At 46.7% G+C, this 23,290-nt stretch overlaps 1 protein-coding gene across 1 annotated transcript in view; it reads right to left on the bottom strand.

Moving 5' to 3' along the window:
- Positions 1 to 1,356: 1,356 nt before the first annotated feature.
- THADA (THADA armadillo repeat containing) overlaps positions 1,357 to 23,290 on the bottom strand; it is a 307,357-nt gene continuing 285,423 nt past the window's right edge. The window contains exons 38-39 of the mRNA XM_069494327.1: positions 3,550 to 3,719; positions 1,357 to 2,475 (exon numbers count right to left, since the gene is read on the bottom strand). Of these exons, the coding sequence (XP_069350428.1) occupies positions 2,080 to 2,475; positions 3,550 to 3,719 (566 nt within the window). The 3' untranslated portion in view covers positions 1,357 to 2,079. The remainder of the gene's footprint in view (positions 2,476 to 3,549; positions 3,720 to 23,290) is intronic.

Genomic DNA, 23,290 nt, shown 5'->3' with positions numbered 1-23,290 from the left:
TCCCCTGGGAGTGCATTAGGAAAGTGTGAAGCAGCCATTTCCCGGGCACTGTAAGTTAGTAATGAGATTCCGATGCGAAACCAGTGGAGACATCTGTCCCCCTAAATCTGGGCTAATTCCCAGTCAACAGCAACAAGAGCACCCACTTTGCAAATTAGGTAGGATTCCTGAAGATAGCATGTAAACATGTTATGGGTACAGAGTACCTGCTAGTCTAAAATATTTTTATTATGTGCTTTTATTTCATTTTAAATGGGGGGGAAAAAAGGAACACTGGCCTCTTCCAGTGAGCTGGGCTTTGTTGGGCTAGTTTCTAATTATTCTCCTGTGGTCATCACCACATTATGCCACCAAGGCTCTGACTTCTTACCAGCTAGGTCTTAGAATAACAAAGAAGTGTTAGGTTGGCAACTTTCCATCAGGTGTGGGCTACACAGATGCCTAACTAGGTAATTAATTCAGGATCACAGAAACCACATTTGGGACTGAACGGTTGCAAAACCACCCAGGGAATTCCTGTTCTCTTTAGGACAAATCTGGGGACACTGAGTTAACTTCTTTCCTCTCTCTTCTAACAGAGTCTTTTTCCTATACTCCCAGTATGGCTGCCTTTTTCCCTCTGCCTTTCAGAGACAGGGTCTTGCTTGTTGCCCAGCCTGGGGTGCAGTGGCTATTCACAGGCACAGTCATGGCTCACTACAGCCTCAAACTCCTGGGCTCAAGCGATCCTCCTCCCTCAGCCTCCCAAGTCCCTGGGATGGTAGGTGTGCACCATGCCCAGTTTATGGCCACATTTTTAGTGTTAGGTGATGTTCTCTCAGAGACAAATTACACTTGAAATGCCAGCTTTTCTGCAGTAGGAAATGGTCAAGTCAAACTCTCTCTCTTCTAGCCTCCCCCTTCAGACCCTCAAACATCAATAAAATAATTCTAAGTGACCGCTCACCTAAGAAGTATTTAAAAATTTGTACAGACCCTAAAAGCTAGAACAACTTTATGTACTATGACTGAAATGGCTTTTTCAGATAACTAGGATGGAAAATGAGTGTGGATGAGGCTACAACCCATCCAAGCTATGAATCTCAAGATAACTATCTGTGGGTAACACTTACTCTGAAGTTATAAATTAAAAATGGTAAGCCTGAAAAAAACAGGACCAGCAGCAAACCATATGCAAGAGTGCCACCTGCTGGGTGTCTGAAGAAGTGGGCTTGGCTTGGCTTGAAAAGGCAGAAAATCGTTGTTGATTAAATCACTGAAATGGATAAATGTGTTTATGGGCATCTTACATGAGACTCTTTCTTGTTACTGCCACCAAATAAATGAGAGTAAACAGTGTAGGCATCAAATAAATCATTTACTTTGGCTTTCCTTTCCCCACCTTCCTCCTAATAGCCAAGAGTACACATATGCTTTCACTGGGTTTCCTAGCAATAGGACAAATCAGGTTTCCTAGCATTTGCACACACTTTTTGGAGGGATAAGGAGAGCTCTCAATGGCTCTTTTAATAATTAGGATGGAATGTGAAGGCCACTGCAGGACTTACACATACAGACAATAAAAACTAAATTATTTCTGTAAGGTTGATCCTTAATTCTCCCAGGATCCAACATTTGGAACGTTATTTCTGCTTTACTAGAATGGAATAAAATTTAGAAGTCTTACCAAATGGGCTGTTTGCCCACTAAACCAGTCCCTATATACAGCCAAAAAAAGTGGGGAGGAATCGTGCGTGTGCTAAAAGTTCTCTGTAGTCCCTTCACAGAGAATGCAGGGTGGGACATCAGAGGCCCTGGGGAATGAAAAAGGCTAATTTAGGCCCGCAGGTGGCCCACACCTGGGGACAGAGTAACTCTTCAACAGGCTCACCTCAATTCCTACAGTAGCAGCAATAAACTAGGCTGCCTCGAATGAGTGAGCTGAAGAAAAGTTGCTCTGTATGAAGTGCTAGAAGACCTGACGCACGGAAGTGGGGGAGGCATGAAAGGGACATTTGTGAATTTATGTTCAACGTGTTGCCTGTAGATTGAGTGGAGGACTAATCCACACACACCCCCAAACCCCCGAATTTTCTTTCTTCAACATGCCATTTCTGTTCTTGGAAGAGTTAACGGGCTCGCTTCTTCAGGAGAGGCCAAAGAACTGAGAACTGGGGTGTCTTCCCCTTCCTTTCCTTCCAGAAAGGCCAGCAGCCTCAAGCAAGCCAAAGTCCTTTCCTCCTGAATGCGCAGTCTTGTGAACTCCACTGTCTTCAAAAACTCAGCAGCTGGTGGAAGCTCTCTGAAGAGCTGAGAAAGGAGGTGGCACCGCTCTGATGCTGTTTTTTGAAGGTGACACAGCCTCTCGGGGCTGGAGGGATGCCAGCCAGACTTGGAGAGGAGATGGAAGAGGTGTCTGTGCAGGTACTTCACAAAGATCAGGGTCTCAGCCCAAAAGTTGACTTCTTCTTTTTCAAACAGGTAGTCTCCTTCCACCTAAATCAAATGAAAAAGCCAAAAGTCAGCCTTACAGGGAACGTTGACAGACCCAGCCCAGACCAAGCAGAGCCCTGCCAGATGCAAGAGATGTGTCCCCTCCCCCACCCGACAGAGGGTCCACTCTTGCCTGTCAACGCCCCTGCACACGCACCACTTGCAGCCTTGAAGGTCACCTTCTGTTTTCACTCATTGTGCTTCTCCACTGGGGAGGAATTTTTTCCCCAGACTTAACATGACCTTTGATAAAGATGTGTTTGTGGTTCAAAGCCAAGATATTTCGGGAGACTGATGTTGAAAAGGGGACCTCAACAAGGGAGTGGGCCCTAGACCATAAGGTGCGTATAGAAATCAGAGAGGGAGGAAGGAAGGGCAACAGACCAAAAAGCAAAGAATTACCGAACACAAGACACTAGTCTCTCAGTATGAGACCAAATTTCTATAATCCTGTGAATTTTCAAGGTCATTTTATCGCAGACACTTTATCATGTCTCCAAATTTCCCATAAACAGGCTGTTTTTTGAACTCTTGGCCTGCTGGGACGCCAAGCCAGCTGAGTCAGACACTGGTGGCTGTGAATTTCAGTTCTCAGGATGTTTTTGCTGCTTGTCTTGGTCCTCAGTTTCCCTACCCGTGACTGCTCCAACCCTGGAGGGGGCTAGTAGTTTTCTACAAGCAGCAATTTCCCTGGAAGGACCCTAATTCTCTGGAAATGCTTCACCCTCAGACCTAACTTTGGGGAGCCCCAGGCTAACTCCAATGTCAATTAAGCAGCATTCTCCATAATTATATTCTCAACATCCAAGGGGCTTCTTTCAAAGTCTTCTCCCCGAACTGATTTGAAGGCTTACCACTGAAACCCCAAAAGTCAGCATGAAAGCGTCCCCAGTGCCCACAGCAGCACCCAGCGGGTGACTTTCCTAATCACAGATACAGGTTCTTGCTCTGTCTCTAAGCATCCAGGAACATGCTTTTGGCAGGCACATTAAACCCAATTAAGCCTGCAAGTGCTGCACCCAGTGGGTGTAGGGCACTCCAGGCCTGCCTCCCACTGCCCTAACACCCCACGATTACCTGCTGCGTGCTCTCCGCACAGAACACAAGGTCGTCACCCTCTCCCAACAGCCATCCCAGCAGGATGGGCAGTCCAGGGGCCAGCTGGTCCCACTGCTGGAGCAGGTCACACAGGACGGCCAGGGCCAGAGGCAGAGCGATGGAAGCATCCACCTGGCAGAAGGTGAATTCTGCAGAGATGGGAGAGAGGACAAGGAACGTGCTGTGCAGGGCCCGCCCATGGAGGGCTGAGGGCTCTGGGGACATGAAGGGCCTCAGATAGAATCACTGCCTCTTTCTTTCTTTTCTTTCTCTCTCTCTCTCTCTCTTTCTCTTCTCTCTCTCTCTTTCTTTTCTTTCTTTTTTGAGACAGGGTCTTGCTGTTACCTGGGCTACAGAGCAGTGGCATCATCATAGGTCACTACAACCTCAGACTCTTGGGCCCGAGTGATCCTCCTCCTGAGCCTCCCAAGTAGCTGGGACTACAGGTGTGCACCACCATGCTAATTTTTCCATCTTTTGTAGACATGAGGCAGCTATTGACAGCTCTTGCTCAGGCTGTCCGTGAAGGCTATTAATCCCCTTTTGAATCCTGCTGTTAACATAGCTAGAATGAGTCCTATGCTTGAACCCCACTGTCTCCATACCCGGCATCCCAGTGTGGACAGAAGCAGCCCCACCTGCAGGACTAGACAGTTCTCCCCCTTAGCTCCTCTAGTGTCACTGGGAGGTCAGGAAAGCTTCCCTGCCTGGTGTCTCTTCGGCTGGCCTGACACATGCCTGGATTCCGTTGTTTGGCCCCTTTCTCGAAAAGCAGATCTTTGGGCATATGATACGTTAAATCTCTAACATCTCAGAGCAGAGCATCAATACACTCTTCCTTAAGGGGCCAGAGAGTAAATATTTTAGACTTTTCAGGCCTTCAGTTCTCCCTCACAACTCCTCCACTCTGCCGAAAGCAGCCATAGACGATCTGTAAACAGAGGGTTGTGGCTGTGTTCCAAGAAACTTTATTTATGGACACTGAAATCTGAACTTCATGTGTGACAAAATATTATTCTTATGATTCGTTTCAACCATTTAAAAATGTAAAAACCACCTGTAGCTCATGGGCCACACAAACGCAGGTGGTGGGCTGCATTTGGCTCCTGTCTTGCTGCCCTCGGTCCTGGAGGGAATTGTGTTTCAGACCCTTGTGCTCCTGGCTGGCTGAGGCAAGGGTGCTGAAGGAAGTGGGGTGCCTGGGGGAAACCATTGCTTACTTCACCATTGGCCTTGTCAGTCCTAAATATGGGTTTGTAGGGCGGCTCAGGGTGTTGACACTTCTGCCAGCAACCCTGCCCCACCCACCCCAACCTGGAGGAAGTCAGAAGCATGGGACTGACATCCCACCACACGGGTCTCTCTTGATCCATCCTGCACCAAAGCCTGTCTTTCAATGACGCACTTCTGTTGAGCATGAATCTCTCCCAAAGCCACATCTCCAACTTCAGCAAGCAGATATGTCCCTGACCATTTGGCCCCACTTGCTCAGTGCGCAGGGAGAAAGCTCAGAGTCTGGAATAGAAGGCTTAGTTCCCTGGGGTGTTGAACCAGGCTTACTGGGATGGCTCCACTGAGGGCCTATGATGTGCCAGGCCCCAATCAAGTGCTGTATCTCCAATCCTTCCAATATTCTGTGGATTGGGTATTACTATTCCTACTTCACAGATGAGGAATCTAGGGCTCAGACAGGCTAACTCACTTGCATACAGTCACAGAACTCGAAGTGGCTATAAAGAAATCGGAATCGGAACAGGTTTCATGGTGCACACACAGCACAGATTTAGAGAATTAGCATCAATGTTCCAGAGACACAGGTTTTTATGGTGTCATCAGCAGGGTAGTGACCCTCCACCAGCAGGGCCACAGAGCAGAGCCTAGATTGCTGTAAGCAGCCAAAAGGACTGTTCTCACCATCCTCTGAGCCCCAATAAGTCCCTGAGGACACCTGCCCTTTAATGTCCCTGTTCCGCATGCTGCTTGCTCTGCAGCCTGGAACCCAGATTCAGACTGGGAACAGAGAAGGAGAAGGGAGCGTGGGAGAGGAGGAGCACAGGTGCATTTTGGCTGTTAGGTCTGAGCCAGGTGTCATTTGGGCCTTTGCCTATAATACAAGCCCTGCTTATACCTCTACCTGGCTCCTCTGTGTAGTTCTCCACTGGTTGAGAATCTGTCTGGAGAGAGGTACAATTAAGTGGCCTTCTTCAAACACTCAAAGAATTGAAAATACACATGAAGACCAGCAAAGGGTTCAACAGAGTAGATACTGAAAACACACCTGTTTATAGCTCTGGAGACCATGAACTCTTTCCCTTTATCCTGTGCGATTTAATTTGAACACTAACTAACATAGAGACTGGCAGAAAGAAAGCATTCAATAAACGGTAACTAGTATTACTGCTGATAACATGAATACTTTACTCCTATTGAATCCTTAACTGCTCTCATCACCCTGTAAGGGAGGTGTCCCTATTTAGCCACCGAGGAAGCTGCGTTCATAAACGCTGGGTACCACGTCCAAGACTGCGCAGTTCAGTGGTGGTACCCGGCTAAGTCTATGTCAGTGCACAGACTGCCCCTACCCTGCAGAGAGGCTACGGAGAAACCATCCCAGCACCCCACAGAGGTGAAGAAGTCAGACTTGGTTTTAACACTTTCATTCGTAAAAAAAAAACCAACTGGGGGCAATGCTCTGAAAAAAGGTCAAAGGTGTAAGTCCTTAGTTTTGTGGAACCAGCTGCTGGTCAGCTTATCTTGAGACCTTTTAGAAAAACTACCCTCTGATTCTCCCACCTTCCTTTTTTGCCTCCTTAAGGCAAGGACTGAAAACCCCACAGGGAAGAAAAAAGTTTCAGCCACTAGTGAATCAGTGCCTGCAGCTCAGGTGATATTCCTGTGGGGTCCAAAAAGAACCCATGGGGGTGACCAGAGATGCCACAAGGAAGGCCAGGCTGTCACACCAGCCCCACCTGGCAGGACAGGTAGCCTCCGTCCTGTACCATTTTGCCCTGGGTCATGCTTAGGAAGGGGCAGGAGAGTGACGGGATGGCAGAGGCACAAGAGGAGAGCTCACTGATTTGTCCAGAAGTGGATCTAGATAGAATTACAAGTACCCAGACACTGACCCTGCAAGACGAAGAGGAAAGCTGGGACGCTGGGTGGGGAGAGAGGGAGGATTAGTTGGATTTAGAGCTCCTGCGAGGGGCCAGATGCAACCCACCAAGTTCCCTCTTTTACTACCTTGCCTGGACTAAGACAGCTCAGCCAGAACTGCCTACATTTCTACTGGCCAGATGCCTTATGAAGGAGAGGCTGAGAGCAGGAAGAGGAATTTTTCACTTAAACATTGGCCAGCCAGGCTCTCAAAGGAAACAAGCAAGCAAGCGACCAAGCAGCAAGTGTGTTTAAGGATCTGCTGTGTATACAGGATTGTCAGAACAATCTTAAAAAAGAAAACAAATTTGAAGGACTCACATTTGCTGATTTCAAAACTTACTATAAAGCTATAGGAATCAAGACGGTGTGGTGCTGGCATAAGGACAGACACACAGATCAACAGAATAGAGAGGACAGACATATATATCAACTGAGAGTCCAGAAACAAGTCCTCAGTGTTTATGGTCAAATGATTTTTGACGACGGTGTCAAAACTAATTAAGGGGAAGAACAGTCTTTACAACCAGTGATCCCGGGACAACTGGATACACACATGCAAATAATGAAGTTGGACCCGTACCTAACACCGTATACAACAATTAACTCAAAATGTATTCAAGACCTAAATGTAAGCGCTAAAACTATAAAACTCCTAAAAGAAAACATAGGAGTAAATCTGTATGACCTTGGATTAGGCAATAATTTCTTAGAAATGACATCAAAAGCAAATCAACAAAAGAAAAGTTGGACTTTGTCAAAATAGATTTTTTTTTTTTTTTTTTGAGACAGAGTCTCGCTCTGTTGCCCAGGCTAGAGTGCCGTGGTGTCAGCCTGGCTCACAGCAACCTCAAACTCCCGGGCTCAAGCGATCCTTCTGCCTCAGCCTCCCAAGTAGCTGGGACTACAGGCATGCGCCACCATGCCTGGCTAATTTTTTCTATATATTTTTAGTTGTCCAGCTAATCTCTTTCTATTTTTAGTAGAGACAGGGTCTCGCTCTTGCTCAGGCTGGTCTTGAACTCCTGACCTCAAGCAATCCTCCTGCCTTGGCCTCCCAAAGTGCTAGGAATACAGGTGTGAGCCACTGTGTCTGGCTAACCTCATTATTTCTAGTCTTCTCCATGGACTTCTTCACTGCCCCTCAGCAGGGCCTGTATCTTAGTTAGTCATGAAAAACAAGTGTGAAACCCGAGCTTGGTTCAGCACTTCCTGGGGCTCCCAGAGCCTCCCTGCCCCCTTACCCTCCATCCCTAGAGCCCAGGGCCCGCTGCCCATCTTGATGATGAGGCCATCAAGGCAGGGCTCAGAGGTGGGGTTTCCAGGAAGGACGATCAGGGAGTGCATTTCATGGCCATAGCATCAAATGTCATCATTTCAACCTTGACCACCAAACAGAGCTCTCAAATGACTCCCTACTAGAGACAAATGGCTCAGAGGAAGGTCAGTGTCCTAAGGAATGAGGGGGTGGTCCTCCAGCTTCAAAGAACCTGGTAGGAAGTCTGGGTGGGGGGAACGTGGGTGTTTGTGGTATTAGTCTCTGTTCTTTATCTGAATGTTTTAAAAATTTCATCAAAGAAGAACCAAATGTGCTGGTCGGAGCTGTCAAGGGCAGCCCTAGTCCCAGCATGCACTGCCAAGTGCCAAGGAGGTGTGCAGCGCTGGGACTGCTGCCTGCTCACGCAGCGCCCTAAGTCTGTCCCCTCCCCCCCAACCTGGCCGTGGTATTAAGTCTGGAGGGAACTCAGACTTCACTTGGCCCAGCTGGACCCCTCCTCCTCTTCCTTTTTGTTTTTTAAGTCTTAGAACCTATTGTTTAAAAGAAACTATACACGGAGACAGAACCCAGCCACACACACACACAGCTCAGAGGTTCTAAGACTCTAAGGGACCGATCAGAAGTGTCTGCATGGGGGTGCAAAGGGCATGTTTGGTCTTTACACAAGTTTGGTACAGCTCACATGGTTTTTTAAAAATCAGGACATATCTCATAAAAATCCAAATTTCCAGCATCTTTTGACAATTCAGAAAATTTGAATCTGATGTCTTTAGGTCTGCATCTGAACAGGGCAGCACCGGTCCGCTTGGAGCAGAGCAGCGGCCACACCTACAGAAGGTGGATGTGTATCCAGTCTGGGACCTCCCCCTGCCTGCCACCTTGCCCTTTCACAGGTGTGTTCACTCACCTGGCGCCTGTGGCCCTTACATGAGGGTGCTGAGGAGGGCCCTGAAGAGCACACTGACAGCCACAAAGCCCCTTCTCAACAGTCTCCCCCACTGCTGCCCGGGCCGTCCCCCTCCCTCCAGCTCTCTTGGCTTTGATTTACCCACCATTCCCCCTGCCTGGTACACCTTCTTCCTCCTCTTAGTTATCCTACCCTTCCCTCAGGACCTAACTTATATCCCATGGTCTGAATTTCTCCAGCCCACTGTGATCTCTTTCTGCCTGTATCTGCACTGTGCTCGTGCTCACAGATGGTGAGGGGGGCCTTGGGGCTCCTGTGGCTAAACCTGTGTTGTGTCTTTCCTTTCCCAGGGTTGTCCGTAAGAGCAGCACTGGGGACTCAGCAGATACCACCCACTTAGCACTTGATTGTAGTCTTGTACTATGCAATTTACTTGTGACTTGCGTTTCCACAATGAGAAAACTCCAAGATTGCAAGAATAAGGTCATACGGATAGATAGAATTATTGTTACCATTTTACATTCAATGTTACTGAGGTTTAGAGAAGTAACTCATTCAAGATCACACAGCTTTATATTCAAGATACAAACCCAGGCTTGTCTGACTCCAGAGCCTACATTCTTGACCACTTTGCAAAGCTGCCTATAAGTATTGAATAGATGGACGGATGGAGAGATGAACAGGCTGATGATTTTCAGTTTGCTCCCCTGATCCATTCTCTGCCCTTCTCTACCCTGCCAAGGGCCCCAGGATGCTGACCTCTATGGACTGCACTACCCAGGTTCCTTGCCACAGGCTTCTAGTTGGATTTATCTAGTAGGAAGAGAACACTGGTATACTGGAGGGTAGAAAGAGAGAGAAGTTGGGGATGTTTCTTTCCTGCACCCTCCCCTGCAAGTCACCAAGATTCTGCCAGTGGCTGATCCCTCCACGGATAGAGCACCTGCGGGCAGCCCCTCCTCCCCCACTTCAGCTCTCCCGGTTCTCGGAACCCCATTCCCTGTCCTTTCAGCTGCTGGGGTGGTAACAACTTCCTTCGGTTGCTCGTCTCTAGCTGCCTCAACAGCACCGTTGCTTCCCTTCACCTAGTGGTTCTCAATCGGAGATGACACTGCTCCCCAGGAAACATTTGTCAATGTCTGGAGACCTTTCTGGTTGTCACAATCAGGAGGAGGTGGTGCTATTGGCATGTAGTGGGAAGAGACTAGGGATGCTGCTAAACATCCTGCGATGCACACGACAGCCCCCCATCAATGTCAACTGTGCCAGGGTTGAGAAACCCTGCCTTAAGCCTACCCACAACCTTACCCAAACAGGCCCCTCATTAAAGTTTCTGGAAGTGAACAGTCTAGCGGATGGATGGCTAGAATGCTTCAGTGTTCTTCAGGAACAAGAGGCCAGGTCTCCATTTGGGGCAGATGCAGAGGAGCTCATGTCCTTTCTCCTGGACAGCCACCCCTAGCTCCTCTCTCCTCACCAGCTGTCTGGGCAGAGGTGGCAACAAGCAGCAGCCACTCTGCATGGACAGCATGCTACAGGGCCCTTTCTGCCCAGAGGGGAACATGTGATTCCAGGTCTGAAGGGAAGGGAAATTTTGAAAATACTTGAGGAAAAAAAACCTTTCAAATATTAAGAATTTGCTTTTCATTTTCTAGCTATTTTCAAATGGAACAAACGGACTGGGTTCCCCAAGTCCCTGCGGGCCCGGTTCCCAAAGAACTCGACCCCACAGGTGTGCTCAGAGGCCATAAAACTGAGGGCTGCCTAGGGTAGTAAGCACTCTGCCTGGCGATCTGCTATGAAACCAAAACACCCCAGCAAATCCTTTGTTTTCATTTTAGAGAAAAGACATATTTTTAAAAAGGAACATTATTCTTAAAGTTAAAAGAACTATAATTTTAAAATGTGGACCCACCTCAAATCACTGGGTAAATACAGTTTTTTCCTGATTTTAAAAATGGATGCAGCCAATATGAATGAAAACAAATAAACATTTCATAAAAGTGTGCCCGTCTTATTCATTAGGGACATACTTTACGGAAAAAGGGTTAATAAATTAAATTACAGCTGGTTAATAGCACACTCAACTCAAAGCCTATAAAAATACTTGCATTTGTTCACTTCCAACCACATCAATGAATAAGGAATGGATTCAAACAAAATCACCCTCAGACAACACCACCTATGAAAAAGACCTGCTTCTCCCAGCAGCTAGCAGCCCGGCAACGAGGGAAACGACGGCCCGCCAGCCTCTAAACCCTTCAGGGTGCTTCCGTTATACACAGTTTTGTGCGCAACTCACTGTCCTGTTTCTTGTGGCAATCTCCTGTGCTCAGCAGGGAAGGGTAAGGTACACGTGGGCTGCCAACGTTGGCTTTGACCTTGGCTGTTCCAAAGCAGGTGACAAAGGCCTGTCCTCGGGGCCCTGGTGTGTGAAAGTGCTGCCGAGCAAGAAATGGGCCCAGTCCAGAGCATTTTGGCCCATGCTTGGCATTCCTTCTTTCTGCAAGGATTCCTTCAGCCTGTACTGTGTCAGGGCCTTCCTGTGCAAGGCGCAGTCAGGCCCTCCCTGCAGATGAGCCCCTCCCTCTGCCTGCTCCTCGGTGACTTCGCTCCTCTGATCCTCCCAAAGGGTTCAGTCACATCCAACACTTTGTGGGTGGTAAGCGCCTTGCACTTATTCCTGTCTGCATGGCCACTCACCAAAGCACTCTGTCTGGAAGGGGCAGCCTGCCCGCTCTACTCTCCTCCCTGACCCTGAGTCATGAGCCAAAGAGGGAGGCCAATGTCCACAGACTGGGAAGCCCTCTTGTGGGTGCTGGGCAACTTGAGATCTGCCTTCCATCAGCCTCCTCTTCCTCTGCTTGAGCAGAGCTCAACGGCTCTGCAGACACATTCCACATTCCTCACTGACCAACTTGGATCCCGAAATTTTTTTTTTTCTTTTCTTTGAAGTCATTTCAGTTTTCTTTACCTTATTTCACTACTGGAACTTCTTCTTTCTCTTATAGGGAATTTCTTTTCAGCCTCAGCTCTTAAGACTGATTAGCTCCTTCTGAATTCTTTGTGAAGCTTCTCTGACCCTCAGTGTCACCCACCTGGTTCTCCGCTCCCACTCTAAACCCTCTGAGCTTATTCAGGGCTCCCCAGGTGGGAGAGTAGAAGAAACCAAATGACTGATTCATTTCAACGGAGCTGTCACCAGCACAAGGCGCTGTGCTAGCCTTGAAGACACGCCTAGTCTAGGCATGGAACACATGCAGAGCTCAGGATGCGGGCTGGCCTGGCTCCCTCAACACCTTGGTGGGATATGGAGGTAGTGGGTGTGGATGGTGTTGAAGTGTAACTGAAGACTAGAAATTTCAAATCAGAAAAACTCAGGAAGGTAATTTTTCTCTCCTGAGGACTTTACCATTACCATCTCCCAGCCTTATACAGAATCCAGAAAGTTCCTCCATAGGTACCTCCACCTCACCCTCCAGGCTTTCACAGTTCTAAATAGAACAAACACAACACATGGTAATGTCTCGAGCAAACCAATGTATAAATGACTTTTAAACTCAGAAAGTGATTTTAAGACTTATAAATGGTATTCAAAATGATAAGTGCCTGTGAGTTCAAAGTTTCTGGGAATTTTGTATCTTGAAACTGAATTTACTCCCAGGCCTCTCAAGGTCTTTCCTATCTGTCTCCTGTGACCAACATTCCCTAGCAGTCTCCCAGGAGTGACTGTCCGGCTCCCCAAGGCAACAGGAAACGCCTGCTGACATGGCCCTTAGGCTGCCGCTGAGCGTGGGGAAGCCAGGGGTGAGACGAGGGGAGGGAGAGGCCCACGGAAAGACTCTCTTGCAAGAACAAGTCAAGGAAGAGAGAACGATGCTGCGATTAGAGGGTAGTGAGGCTCTGGGTTTTCAGCCAACTAAAAAGAAGGAAAAATCAGGCCGGGTGCGGTGGCTCACGCCTGTAATCCTAGCACTCTGGGAGGCCGAGGTGGGCGGATCGTTTGAGCTCAGGAGTTCGAGACCAGCCTGAGCAAGAGCGAGACCCCATCTCTACTAAAAATAGAAAGAAATTATATGGACAGCTAAAAATATATATAGAAAAAATTAGCCGGGCATGGTGGTGCATGCCTGTAGTCCCAGCTACTCGGGAGGCTGAGGCAGTAGGATCGCTTGAGCCCAGGAGTTTGAGGTTGCTGTGAGCTAGGCTGACGCCACGGCACTCACTCTAGCCGGGGCAACAGAGTGAGACTCTGTCTCAAAAAAAAAAAATAAATTAAAAAAAAAAAAAAAATAAAAAGAAGGAAAAATCAAACTGTTGCAGGATGGATTTAAATTAGCCACTAAGACGAGTGCTAAGGGTTTGAGACCCCAGGCAGGGTCCACTGCCCAGAAAAGCTCCCTTTCTTTCAGTACCAGTCCCTCAGTGGGGAGGCTGCAAGAAGGGACTCTGGGAAGAAGCAGGTTGTTTTTGACCTTGCCATGAATGTTGCTAGTAAAAATAATCAGCACAAAACTAAAGTGACAAGGCAATAACATGATAAAATTCACAATAACTGACCAAAGAAGTAATTTTGTTAGTAACACTGAAAACTGCAAATAATAACAACAGCAACAGGAACTAGGGGTAATTGTGACTTGGTAGAAATAAACCCAAAAAGTAAAACTGACAAAGTCTAAAACTGGGTATGGTAAAACTGTTATTGACTAAAATTTTTGACCAAAAATAAAATCTTCACTATTAAATTTATAGATAGGAGTTAATACTTGAGAAAATAAGGGTGAACATTAGAAATGGTTTCACTGCTCCATAGAGAAAATTGACAAGAAATTAAATTGGCCTGATGGAGTTACACTGGAAAATAATTCTTGATGAAGATTAATCAATGATGGTATAATTCAGATTAGAAATCTGTATTTACACTTAGGCGTGGTGGTTTACACCTGTAATCCTAGCACTTTGGGAGGCCGATGCTGGAGGATCACTTGAGGCCAGGAGTTTGAGGCCAGCCTGAGCAAGAGTGAAACCTCATCGATACTAAAAATAGAAAAATGAGCTGGGCATGGTGGCACACACCTATAGTCCCAGCTACTTGGGAGGCTCAGGCAGGAGGATGGCTCGAGCACAGGAGTTTGGGGTTGCAGTGAGCTATGATGACACCACTGTACTCTAGCCCAGGTGACAGAATGAGACTCTGTCTCAAAAAAAAAAAAAAAGGAAAAGAAAAAGAAAAGAAAAGAAAAATTTGTATTCACATAGAATCACAATGTCCTCCAGGTCAAAAGAGTGAGGGCAAAACATACTGAATTTATTTTGAAATTTCTGTCAGCCTGAAGGAAGAAAAAGGAGGCCAGTCTCCTAGCCCTCACTCAAGGAGTAGCCTAGCCACCTCCACACCTTCCTGTCCCCACACCCACAGCCTCTCAACTCTTTTCTGACTGATTCCTTAGCAGTGTGCTTTGGAGCTCTCCGAAGCTCTCTTCTTTGCTGCTTCCTGGTTTGCACTTTCCTCTCGGCGGCATGTCATGCTCTGCCCTCACCTCTGCATCCACAACTCCCAGTCCTGATAACTAAATACCTCTCAAACTTGCCTCCTCTCCACCCCCACTGCTCCCTCCTTGTTCCCCTCACCGTTCTTCCCCTAAGAATGACGGTGGTCTTCTAGCCTGCCTCCTTGCTTCTGGTCTTGCCTTCCTTGACTCCAAGCTAGCCCCTTGCCTGTGGTCACGGTGACCTGTCTAAAGCAACTCTAACCTGATTATACCTCAGTTTAAAAGCCTTCAGTGGCTCCACAAAGCCCAAATGTCCTACCTCCTTAGCATGAAAGACTGCCTGGCTCCCCTGCCCCCACTGTTACGGGAATAAATAAGTTCACAGCTCTCTTGCCTCACTCCGCATCACCAGTGGATTGGCTGTACCAGCCAGGGGTGTTTCTGGCTCACATTTCCCTTCCTTCTGGGCTGTTGAGACCCTTTTTTCCTAAGTTCTTCCCCTGCCTCAGTCAAATCTTTTTTAGCGGCCCGAATCTTCTTAGCGGCCGAATCTTCTCAGCACCCCATGTGGCCCCCACTCCCATCCAGACTGTCTTTCTTCTGATTACCAGCATCTCTTTGATAACCTTACTCATTTCCAGAGAGACTCCCGGAACCTCAGCCTTTTCCCTTCACTTTCTTTCCAGATCTAACAGAATGAGGACAATGTGCCAGTTCTTGGCACCTTAGGGGGTGGTACATGCCTGCTGTTCCTTGTCAGAGCAAACCTAGGAAGAATGTCCATCCAGAAGGGACCTCCAGTTCCTCAAAAAGTTAAATAAAGCATTATCATATGACCCACAATTCCACGCCTACATACATACCCTCCCAAAAGAAGATAGTCACCCAAACAAAACCTGTACATGAATATTCATAGCAGCACTATTCACAGTAGCGAAGAGGTAGAAACAACCTAAATGTCCATCCATCAACAGATGAATGGATAAATAAAATATGGTATATCCACACAATGGAATGTTACTCAGCCATAAAAAGGAAATAAAGTGCTGATTCATGCTACAACATGGAAGAACCTTGTCCCTAATTAAAAAAGCCAAGCACAAAAGGTCATATATTATGATTCCGTTTATATGAACTAACTAGAATAGGAAAATTCATGGAGATGGAAAGCAGAATGGTAGTTGCCAGGGGTTGGGGGTGACTACTTAACAGCTACAGGGTTTTTTTGGGGGGGGGGGTGGTCATGAAAATGTTCTGGAACTACACAGTGGTGATAATTGCACAATATTGCAAATGTACTAAATACCACTGAACTGTATACTTTAAAATGGTTAATTTTATGTTATTTGAATTTCACCTCAATAAAAATAAAAATACAGGAAAGGACCCCTATGGAGATGGAGCGGGAAAGTGTGCCAAGAACAGAGGACAATGGGTAATTCAATCCTGTGCCCTGGATGGGTAAGAACGTGCCTCTTCAATGAATATTTCTCCCAGGACACATTCTCCAAAGACTAACCCTAAGAAAGGGGTGAGGGATAGACAGATGAAGGTATACAGTTAAAGAAAGAGTGAAGAGGAGCTAGCCCTCCTCCCTGTTTGCTGGGGCTTAGACTCACACAAGGACAAGAGGCTTAGGACATGGAGGACTAGAAAGACTGCAAGCCTAGGAGAGTGGTTTGCACAATCATTGAGGAGGGGACCCTTGCTTTCCTGTAATAGAGCAAGACATTTCGAATCTGAAATCACCTGCATGGGAAGACTTATATGTAAGTGGATCCTGTGAAACAGAGTTTTATGCAGAGAGCGGAGATCACATCACAAAGCTGCAAAGAGAAATCTCTTTACCCGAATTACACAGACCCACTCGTCTGGTTTCCATTTCATTGCCTGAGTCTGTTTTATAGTTGTGCTTTTTCATGAAAGCTTTTAAGGGAGGCTATTCCCTGACATCATGCGAAAAAAATGTCCAAATACAATTACATTACAGAGCAGCACTCTTGGAAGAGAAGGCAGCCATGAAGCTTGCTGGTGTCCTGTTTCCTCTCCTTTAAGGCCATTTGTAGCTCTCTGCTCTCTAAAAGGAGAAGCCCCCAATCCCAGCTCTCCTGGCCTGGTCCCTCCATCTGTCAGTGTGCTGGGTGGCACTGACCTGGGAAATACAGCAGCCCACGGTACCGCGGAGCTGTGCACTCCCCAGAGGGGGAGGTGTGCTTGGGCCTCAGGGAGTTGCATCCAGCCCGCAGTCCTGAGCCAGCTTGTCTCGTGTCACACGTCTCACAATCAAGGTGAGGGAACAGAGCCTCCCTCTGTTGGCTTTCTCAGGGACCTGCTTTGAAACCTCCTTTCTATTAATACTTCTTCCCCTATCCTCATGCCTTCCTCAGACTTGTCCCCATGCTCAGGGAATGGTTTTCTTAAAAGCTATTATGAAAAACATAGTTCTTCTCATTAAAATCTATTCTAATGTGAGAAAATTCTCCATATTTTTCATCCTTTCCATGTTTCTTCCTCCTGCTGGCAAAAGTTGCCATACTCCTAAATTTCCTGTCAAGGCTGTTTTCTTTTTCCCTCAGTTGCTAACTTGGACGGAACAGCACACTCCTCTGCCACTCCTAGACAACCCCACCCCTCACTCAACAATCTCTCTCATTCTGAAGTCCATACTAGCCACCTCCCCATTCCTCAGCTAGAGACCTGGCCTTCTTCAATGAGTCATAGTCATCACCACCAGCTGTGACTTCAATATCCATAAAGATGTCCCTCCCAATATTTGGTTTCACCATTCTTCCACCTCTTCAACTCTAATACTCTCCATCTCCAATTTCACTCTACTCCCAAAAACCATGATGACATCTGAGAACTTGTCATTATTTAAAACGATTTCAACTTGAAATCTCAAACTTGAAGTTTTATCATCACTTTGAAATAGACATCATCACACTATCATTGCTAATGTTTAATGAGCACTTATGTGCAAGGCACTATCATAAGTGCTTCATATATATTCATTATGTGTATTAATTATAATGACCTTTTAAAGTAGGTTTTATGAGCCCCATTTTATAAATGAGGTACAACAGAGAGACAGGTTAGGATTTGGGATTTAAGGCACATAGTCTATATGCTATGGCTCTCATACCATACAGCCTCTCTGATATTCCTAACACGACTGTTTAACCTTCTACCTCTTTCACTGAAACTACCCTCCCCCAATCCTGACCACACCCTTGACCCTGCCCTTCTTCCAGGCCACTGCTTGGCTCTCTGTACATACCCAGGACTGCCAGGGCCTGTGATGCTCTTCCTAGTCCCCAAAGCCCCTTGTCAACCTGACCTGCTACCAGGCTTAACAGTGCTCCATAGCCACCTCTCCCCAAACTTGATCTACTGTTTTACTTTGAGCCACCAGTTTCAGTTGAACAGAGGCTGTATGCTGATTAGGCTCTCTACAAATTCATGCTATTTAATCTCGGTTAGGACTCTCATTGCCTCCTGGTAATTCTTTCATTCATTTTCTAGTGACTTTCTGTTGAATCTCTATATAAACTGTTCCAATTTTTTCCTGTCCTTATATTCTATTCCCTAACTACTTTTTTTTTTTTTTTAAAGACACCAAGTCTTGCTTTGTCACCCAGGCTAAAGTGCATAGGTGTGATCATAGCTCAATGCAGCCTTGAACTCCTGGACTCAAGCGATTCTCCCACCTTGGCCTCGCAAAGTGCTGGGATTACAGGCGTGAGCCACTGCACCAGGCCTAACCACTCATTCGTACGGATAATCTTGTGTTCTACAAATGACATCCAGCATAAGCTCAAATTTTTGTCCTCTTCAACTTCAAAATTTCTCTAATGATTCTTTTGAAACATTAGCTTGGAGGGAGAGCAGGGTCTGGGAAATGTGGTTTTAGGGCAGGGGAGTAATGTAAATATTTGTATGAGAGGGAGCCACTGGAGTGGGAGGAGAGGCTGAGGACACACTGGAGACAAGGGAACATGGCGAGATGAAGCTCATGGAGGAGGCATCAGGTGCTGCACGTAAAGGGGAGCTGTGTGGAGGGGATGGAGCATCTTTCTGCTGTGTTGAAGGGAGGAGGATGAGAAGGCAGATGATGTAAAGTGGTCCACACCTGGCCCCTTTATTTGCCCACCTCCTATTTACTTCTAAACTCTTTGAAGTTGGCTCTAACCTCCCACTAATAACCTCTCTCAACTCTCACTCATGACATTTTCTCAATCCTCATCCTCCTTAAAACCCGACCTTTCAGCAGTGTTTGGCCTGGCTGACCAAACCTGCCCTCCTGATAGATTTTCCTTATGTGGGTTGCATGACAATGGCAACTCCTGGTTTTCTTGATGGGTCTTGTTACTCCCTTTGCTAGTTCCCCTTCCAAACTATTACAATGGCTTCCTAAGAATGCTCCTCACCCTTAATCTATCCATCTATCTCTCCTTTTTCATTCACTCATTCAATATATTAATATATTTATTAAGCCTCTACCATGTGCCAAGCACATGGCAGCTATTAAACTGTAGCTGAATTAATGTTAATGCACAGCTCTGATCACATTACTTATTTGTTCAAAATCTTTACTGGTTCTCTGATGTAAATGATATCCAGATTCTCTGGCCTGGCATTCCAGATTTAGCAGACGTCTGTTGTTTTTGCTGCCCAACAGCAGCATGCACCCTCCTTTGGATAGCTGTACCCCAATCTCCCCCTGGAGAACCAGCCCCTCCCTACCTTTCAGTCCAGGTGGTTTGGGTGGGGCCAACCCCACCCCCCACTCCAGGCATGGGTACCTCCCCAGATCTAAGCCATATTCTGTGCCTCTGAGATTTGTTCAGGGATGGGCCTGGAGCCCAACTAGAGCCAATAAAATAAAATGGGACTTTACTGACACAGGACTTGAATAAATGAAGATGTAAAAGCTAGGGCTACTGTAGCCATCTTAAACTCCAAGAAAAGTGTGAGCTTGTCTGAAAACAGAACCAAGTCAGGCACAGATGGGAGAAATGGTAAGAAAGCTGGTCCTTAAGACACTGTTTGAGCCCTTGAATTATGCCCGTCCTAGCCTTGGAATTCTCAGTGACATGACCCCATATGCCCCTCAGTGCGAAGTGGGTTGGGTTGCACATTCTGTCTTTTGCATCTGAAAGAATCCCGTTGGATCCGAAGGTCCTCCACTTCGTCCCAGCTTCATCTCACCCATCCTACTCACGCACACTTGAGGTTTGGACCATACTAACTTATCCCTTTCCTGAACAGGCCTCACACTTAACCACCGGTCTTTCTGGAATGCTCTGCATCTCTCCCCTGTTTGCCTCCTGAAATTATGTCCATCCTTTTAAGTATAGGCTCTAATGAACTTTCCCTATGAGCAGCCTTTCTTCTCTAATCCCCCCAATGACAAATGTTTGATACACTAACTGAACAAACGCTGATGCGGAGAACTTGGATCCAAGGTTCCTCAAACCCGATGCAGAGATCTGGCCTCCAGCAAATGCGTTCGTCACCCCTCAGGGTTTGGGACGAGTTTTCCCCATCCTCCCACTGTCCAAATCCTGCTCCCTATCCCCACTGGCCCTCATTTCCCAAGAAGTTTGCCTAGGGACAGCGGCTTTTTAGAATGTTAGTAGATATTTAAAACAAAACAAAACACTCCAAACTTCAAAACCAACAAAAGGGGGTGGGGGGGGGGGGAGATTTGGCTGTTAAATAAGTTTGGGAAATTCTGGGTTAAACACAGATTTTTCTTTTTAAAAACCCAGGGAGGTGAGGATAGGACGACAGAGTATGAGATTTTCCTCCAACTTACTCCTAAAACAGGTACCAGTGCAGAGGGAAGTGCCACATTCTTCCCTGAAAACATCTCAGGTTTAAGGTAGGTGTGGGTTATTTTATATACACATATAAATATCCCACTCTTTGTTCAAGGTGCCTATTTGCTCTGCACAGTGACTATTATGAACACAGAAAACTGTTCATTGTTAAATATGGCATGTTAAGTGGTTTTGCTTTCTGGCAAATCTCCAGACCATAATTATTAAGGGACTAGAGCTGCTGAGGAATTCTTGGGTTACAAGCGGCTTTGATCCTGCCCCTGCCTTCTTTCCCTGACATAAATTTCCACGGGTGTGGCTGATTTTCATTGTTTTTCACTGCTGTGGTACCGCTGTGAAGGGGAAGGATTAAATAGAGCTTCAAGGTGACAAGGGGCTTGGGTCCCCCAGCAAGTGCTGAGAGAAGGATCTGGCTAAATCTCTCTGCTTTTTGGAGCCCCAAATGGCTGTAACCAAGGGAATGCACAAGCTCCATCCAAGTATCGGAGTCGGAATGCTGCGGCCTCTAATATTTGGTTTCCCTCACACTCTGGGAAGCTCAGATTCTTAGGCCCCACTCATTAGCGGGTTTCCAGCTGGGGCAAAGCCTCTGTGCTATTATAAATGGCTGACAGAACTTTGCTCAGCAAAAGGCAACAGGCTCGGCTGGGTGAGGCTTTGTTATTTCATTCCCATTAAAGGTGAGAGATCTGATCCAGAATTCTTTGGGCACCTAGAGCCATTTGGCAAGTGCAGCCCTCCCACTCATGCAGCTGCCTCCTTTACAGGGTCCAGAGGACACCCCAACTCAAGTCACAAACCACTAGGTCAAGCCTTTGAAAGAGCCAACTCCTGTCTCCCAAAAGGTATGATGAAATGGCAAGGGGGACACACCTATTCCTTCAGTCTCTTGAATTCTGCCCTGTCTGAAAGAAGAGATAGGAAGGAACACCTAGATGTTTGGGAATCCATGAGAGAAGGCGTAAAAAGACTCCTGCAAAAATGAAGTTGTAAGGTTCTCCAATCTGGTAAATGGAAGGATTCTATGACAAATAGCAAGTTTCTAGTTTTCCAGCATTAAAAAAATGCCATTTAGCATTTGGATTGGAAATGGAACCTTGCTTACTTTTTGACATTTGTTTTTGTTTATATTTTAATACAGATATTCTGTGAGAAATGTGATCACCCCCATTTTACAGAGGATGAAACTGAGTCCAAGAAAGTAGAACCAGCTAGTGCAGGATAGAGGTGACTCCTGATTCCCAGGTCAGTATTCTCTCTCCAAGAGGGCACTGCTCTTCAAAGGTCTCCTTTCCCAAATAGGAAAATACTCCCTGGGTAGAGGTCCCGCTGTTGGTGGGTGAAGAGTGGGATGGAGAAGCAAAGGCAGAGAACGGAGAGAAGACAGGTATCAGAGGCCCTCAAAGCAGCAACTAGAAACCAGAAGATCTAATGCAGGGGCAGGTCAGAGAATTGTCCAGACCCTACCAGTTTTGGGGGAGGGAGCCAGAGTGGAGTTTCCTTTAAGTGTCAGCTCCCACTGGGAGAGGCAGAGAATGAAAGCAGAGGTGACTGGGGACCTAGTCATTAGCTCCACATCATTCTCCTCCCTAGTAGACGCTGCCCCCTCACAGCTAAGGAGTCAGGTGATCAACGACAAAGGAGAGAGAGGTGGACTTCACCCTGGTCAGCTGTGCCTTCTAAAAGGCTCTGGGGCAGTACAGGAGGCTTCTGAGCCCCCTTCTCCCCTGAATTGGTCAAGGTAGTGGAACTCCCCCCCCTTTGCAATCCACAGCAATCTAACTCACCCCCCACCTTCCCTGTTGGCATCTGTTCTAGGAAGATGTGCGTGAGTTCATTCTGGATATGGGAGACCTTTCTTTCTGCTCAAGGTGAAGGCCAATGATTCACATGGCTAAAAATGAACTTAAGGCCATCTATCAATAAAAACTTGAAATGAAACACACACAAAAAGTTAAATTCCCCTGCTATTTAAATTACAGCAAGGAACACAAAACCTTATTTAGTAATTATAACCAACACTCAAATATGTAAACTTTAATTACATGTTATGGACCAGTGAGAGCAAAACGAGGAAAAAGTAGGAGAGGTGAGGGTGGGGGAAAGCCACAGACTCAGAGAGAGAGTTGGGAGGCAGGAAGCGAGGCTCCAGCTCAGAAGCAGGGGAGCCAGTGGGAGGAGGGGAGAAGGGACAGAAGGCAGGAGAAGGGGTTCGGTAGGATATGAAGGGAGGTGACTTGTCATGCCCTGGACAATACTTAGTAATGGGCTGTTATTCACAACTCCTACTGATCTTGATCCTTAAACTTTCAAATGTCTCCCTTGGAATGGGAGAGCCACCAACGGCCCACTGGAGAAAGGTTGCCGGATTAAAGACAGGACATTGACTGAGTGTGGTGGCTCATGCCCATAATTCCAGCGCTTTGGGAGGCCGAGGTGGGAGGATCACTTGAGGCCAGGAGTTTGAGACCAGCCTGAGCAACACAGCAAGACCCTGTCTCTACAAAAAATATAAAAATTGTCCGGGCATGGTGGAGTGTGCCTGTAGTCCCATTTACTCAGGAGGCTGGGAGGAAGGATCGCTTGAGCCCAGTTGTTCGAGGCTGCAGTTAGCTATGATTGTGCCATTGCATTCAGGCTTGGGTGACAGAGCAAGACTCAGTCTCTAAAAAAGTAAAAAATAAAAGAATACAAATATAGGACACCAAGTCTGAATTTTAGGTAAACCACAAATAACTTTTTAGTATAAGTATTCCCAAATATTGCATGGGGCATACTTATACTAAAAAATTATTGCTTGTTTATCTGAAACTCAAATTTAACTGGGCCTCCTGTATTTTTATTTGCTAAACAGCCCTACACTGGAGACCAAACCATTCTTTGGATGGCAGCCTCAATGACCAGGCTAATATTTACACTGAGGGCCAAGGGGAAAATGAAGTTGAAATCACTTTTAGAAATGAGGAGTGAGGCAGCACAGAGATTTTGCTAAGCAGGACAGAAATTAGCAAGTGGGGGATATCGACCCTCAAGTTTGCTCCTCCAT

This window comes from Eulemur rufifrons, chromosome 19 (genome assembly GCF_041146395.1).
Source record: "Eulemur rufifrons isolate Redbay chromosome 19, OSU_ERuf_1, whole genome shotgun sequence".
In the NCBI taxonomy this organism is placed as follows: Eukaryota; Metazoa; Chordata; class Mammalia; order Primates; family Lemuridae; genus Eulemur; species Eulemur rufifrons.
The sequence above is the reverse complement of the archived record's forward strand: the minus strand, read 5'-3'. Positions and strand labels throughout refer to the sequence as shown.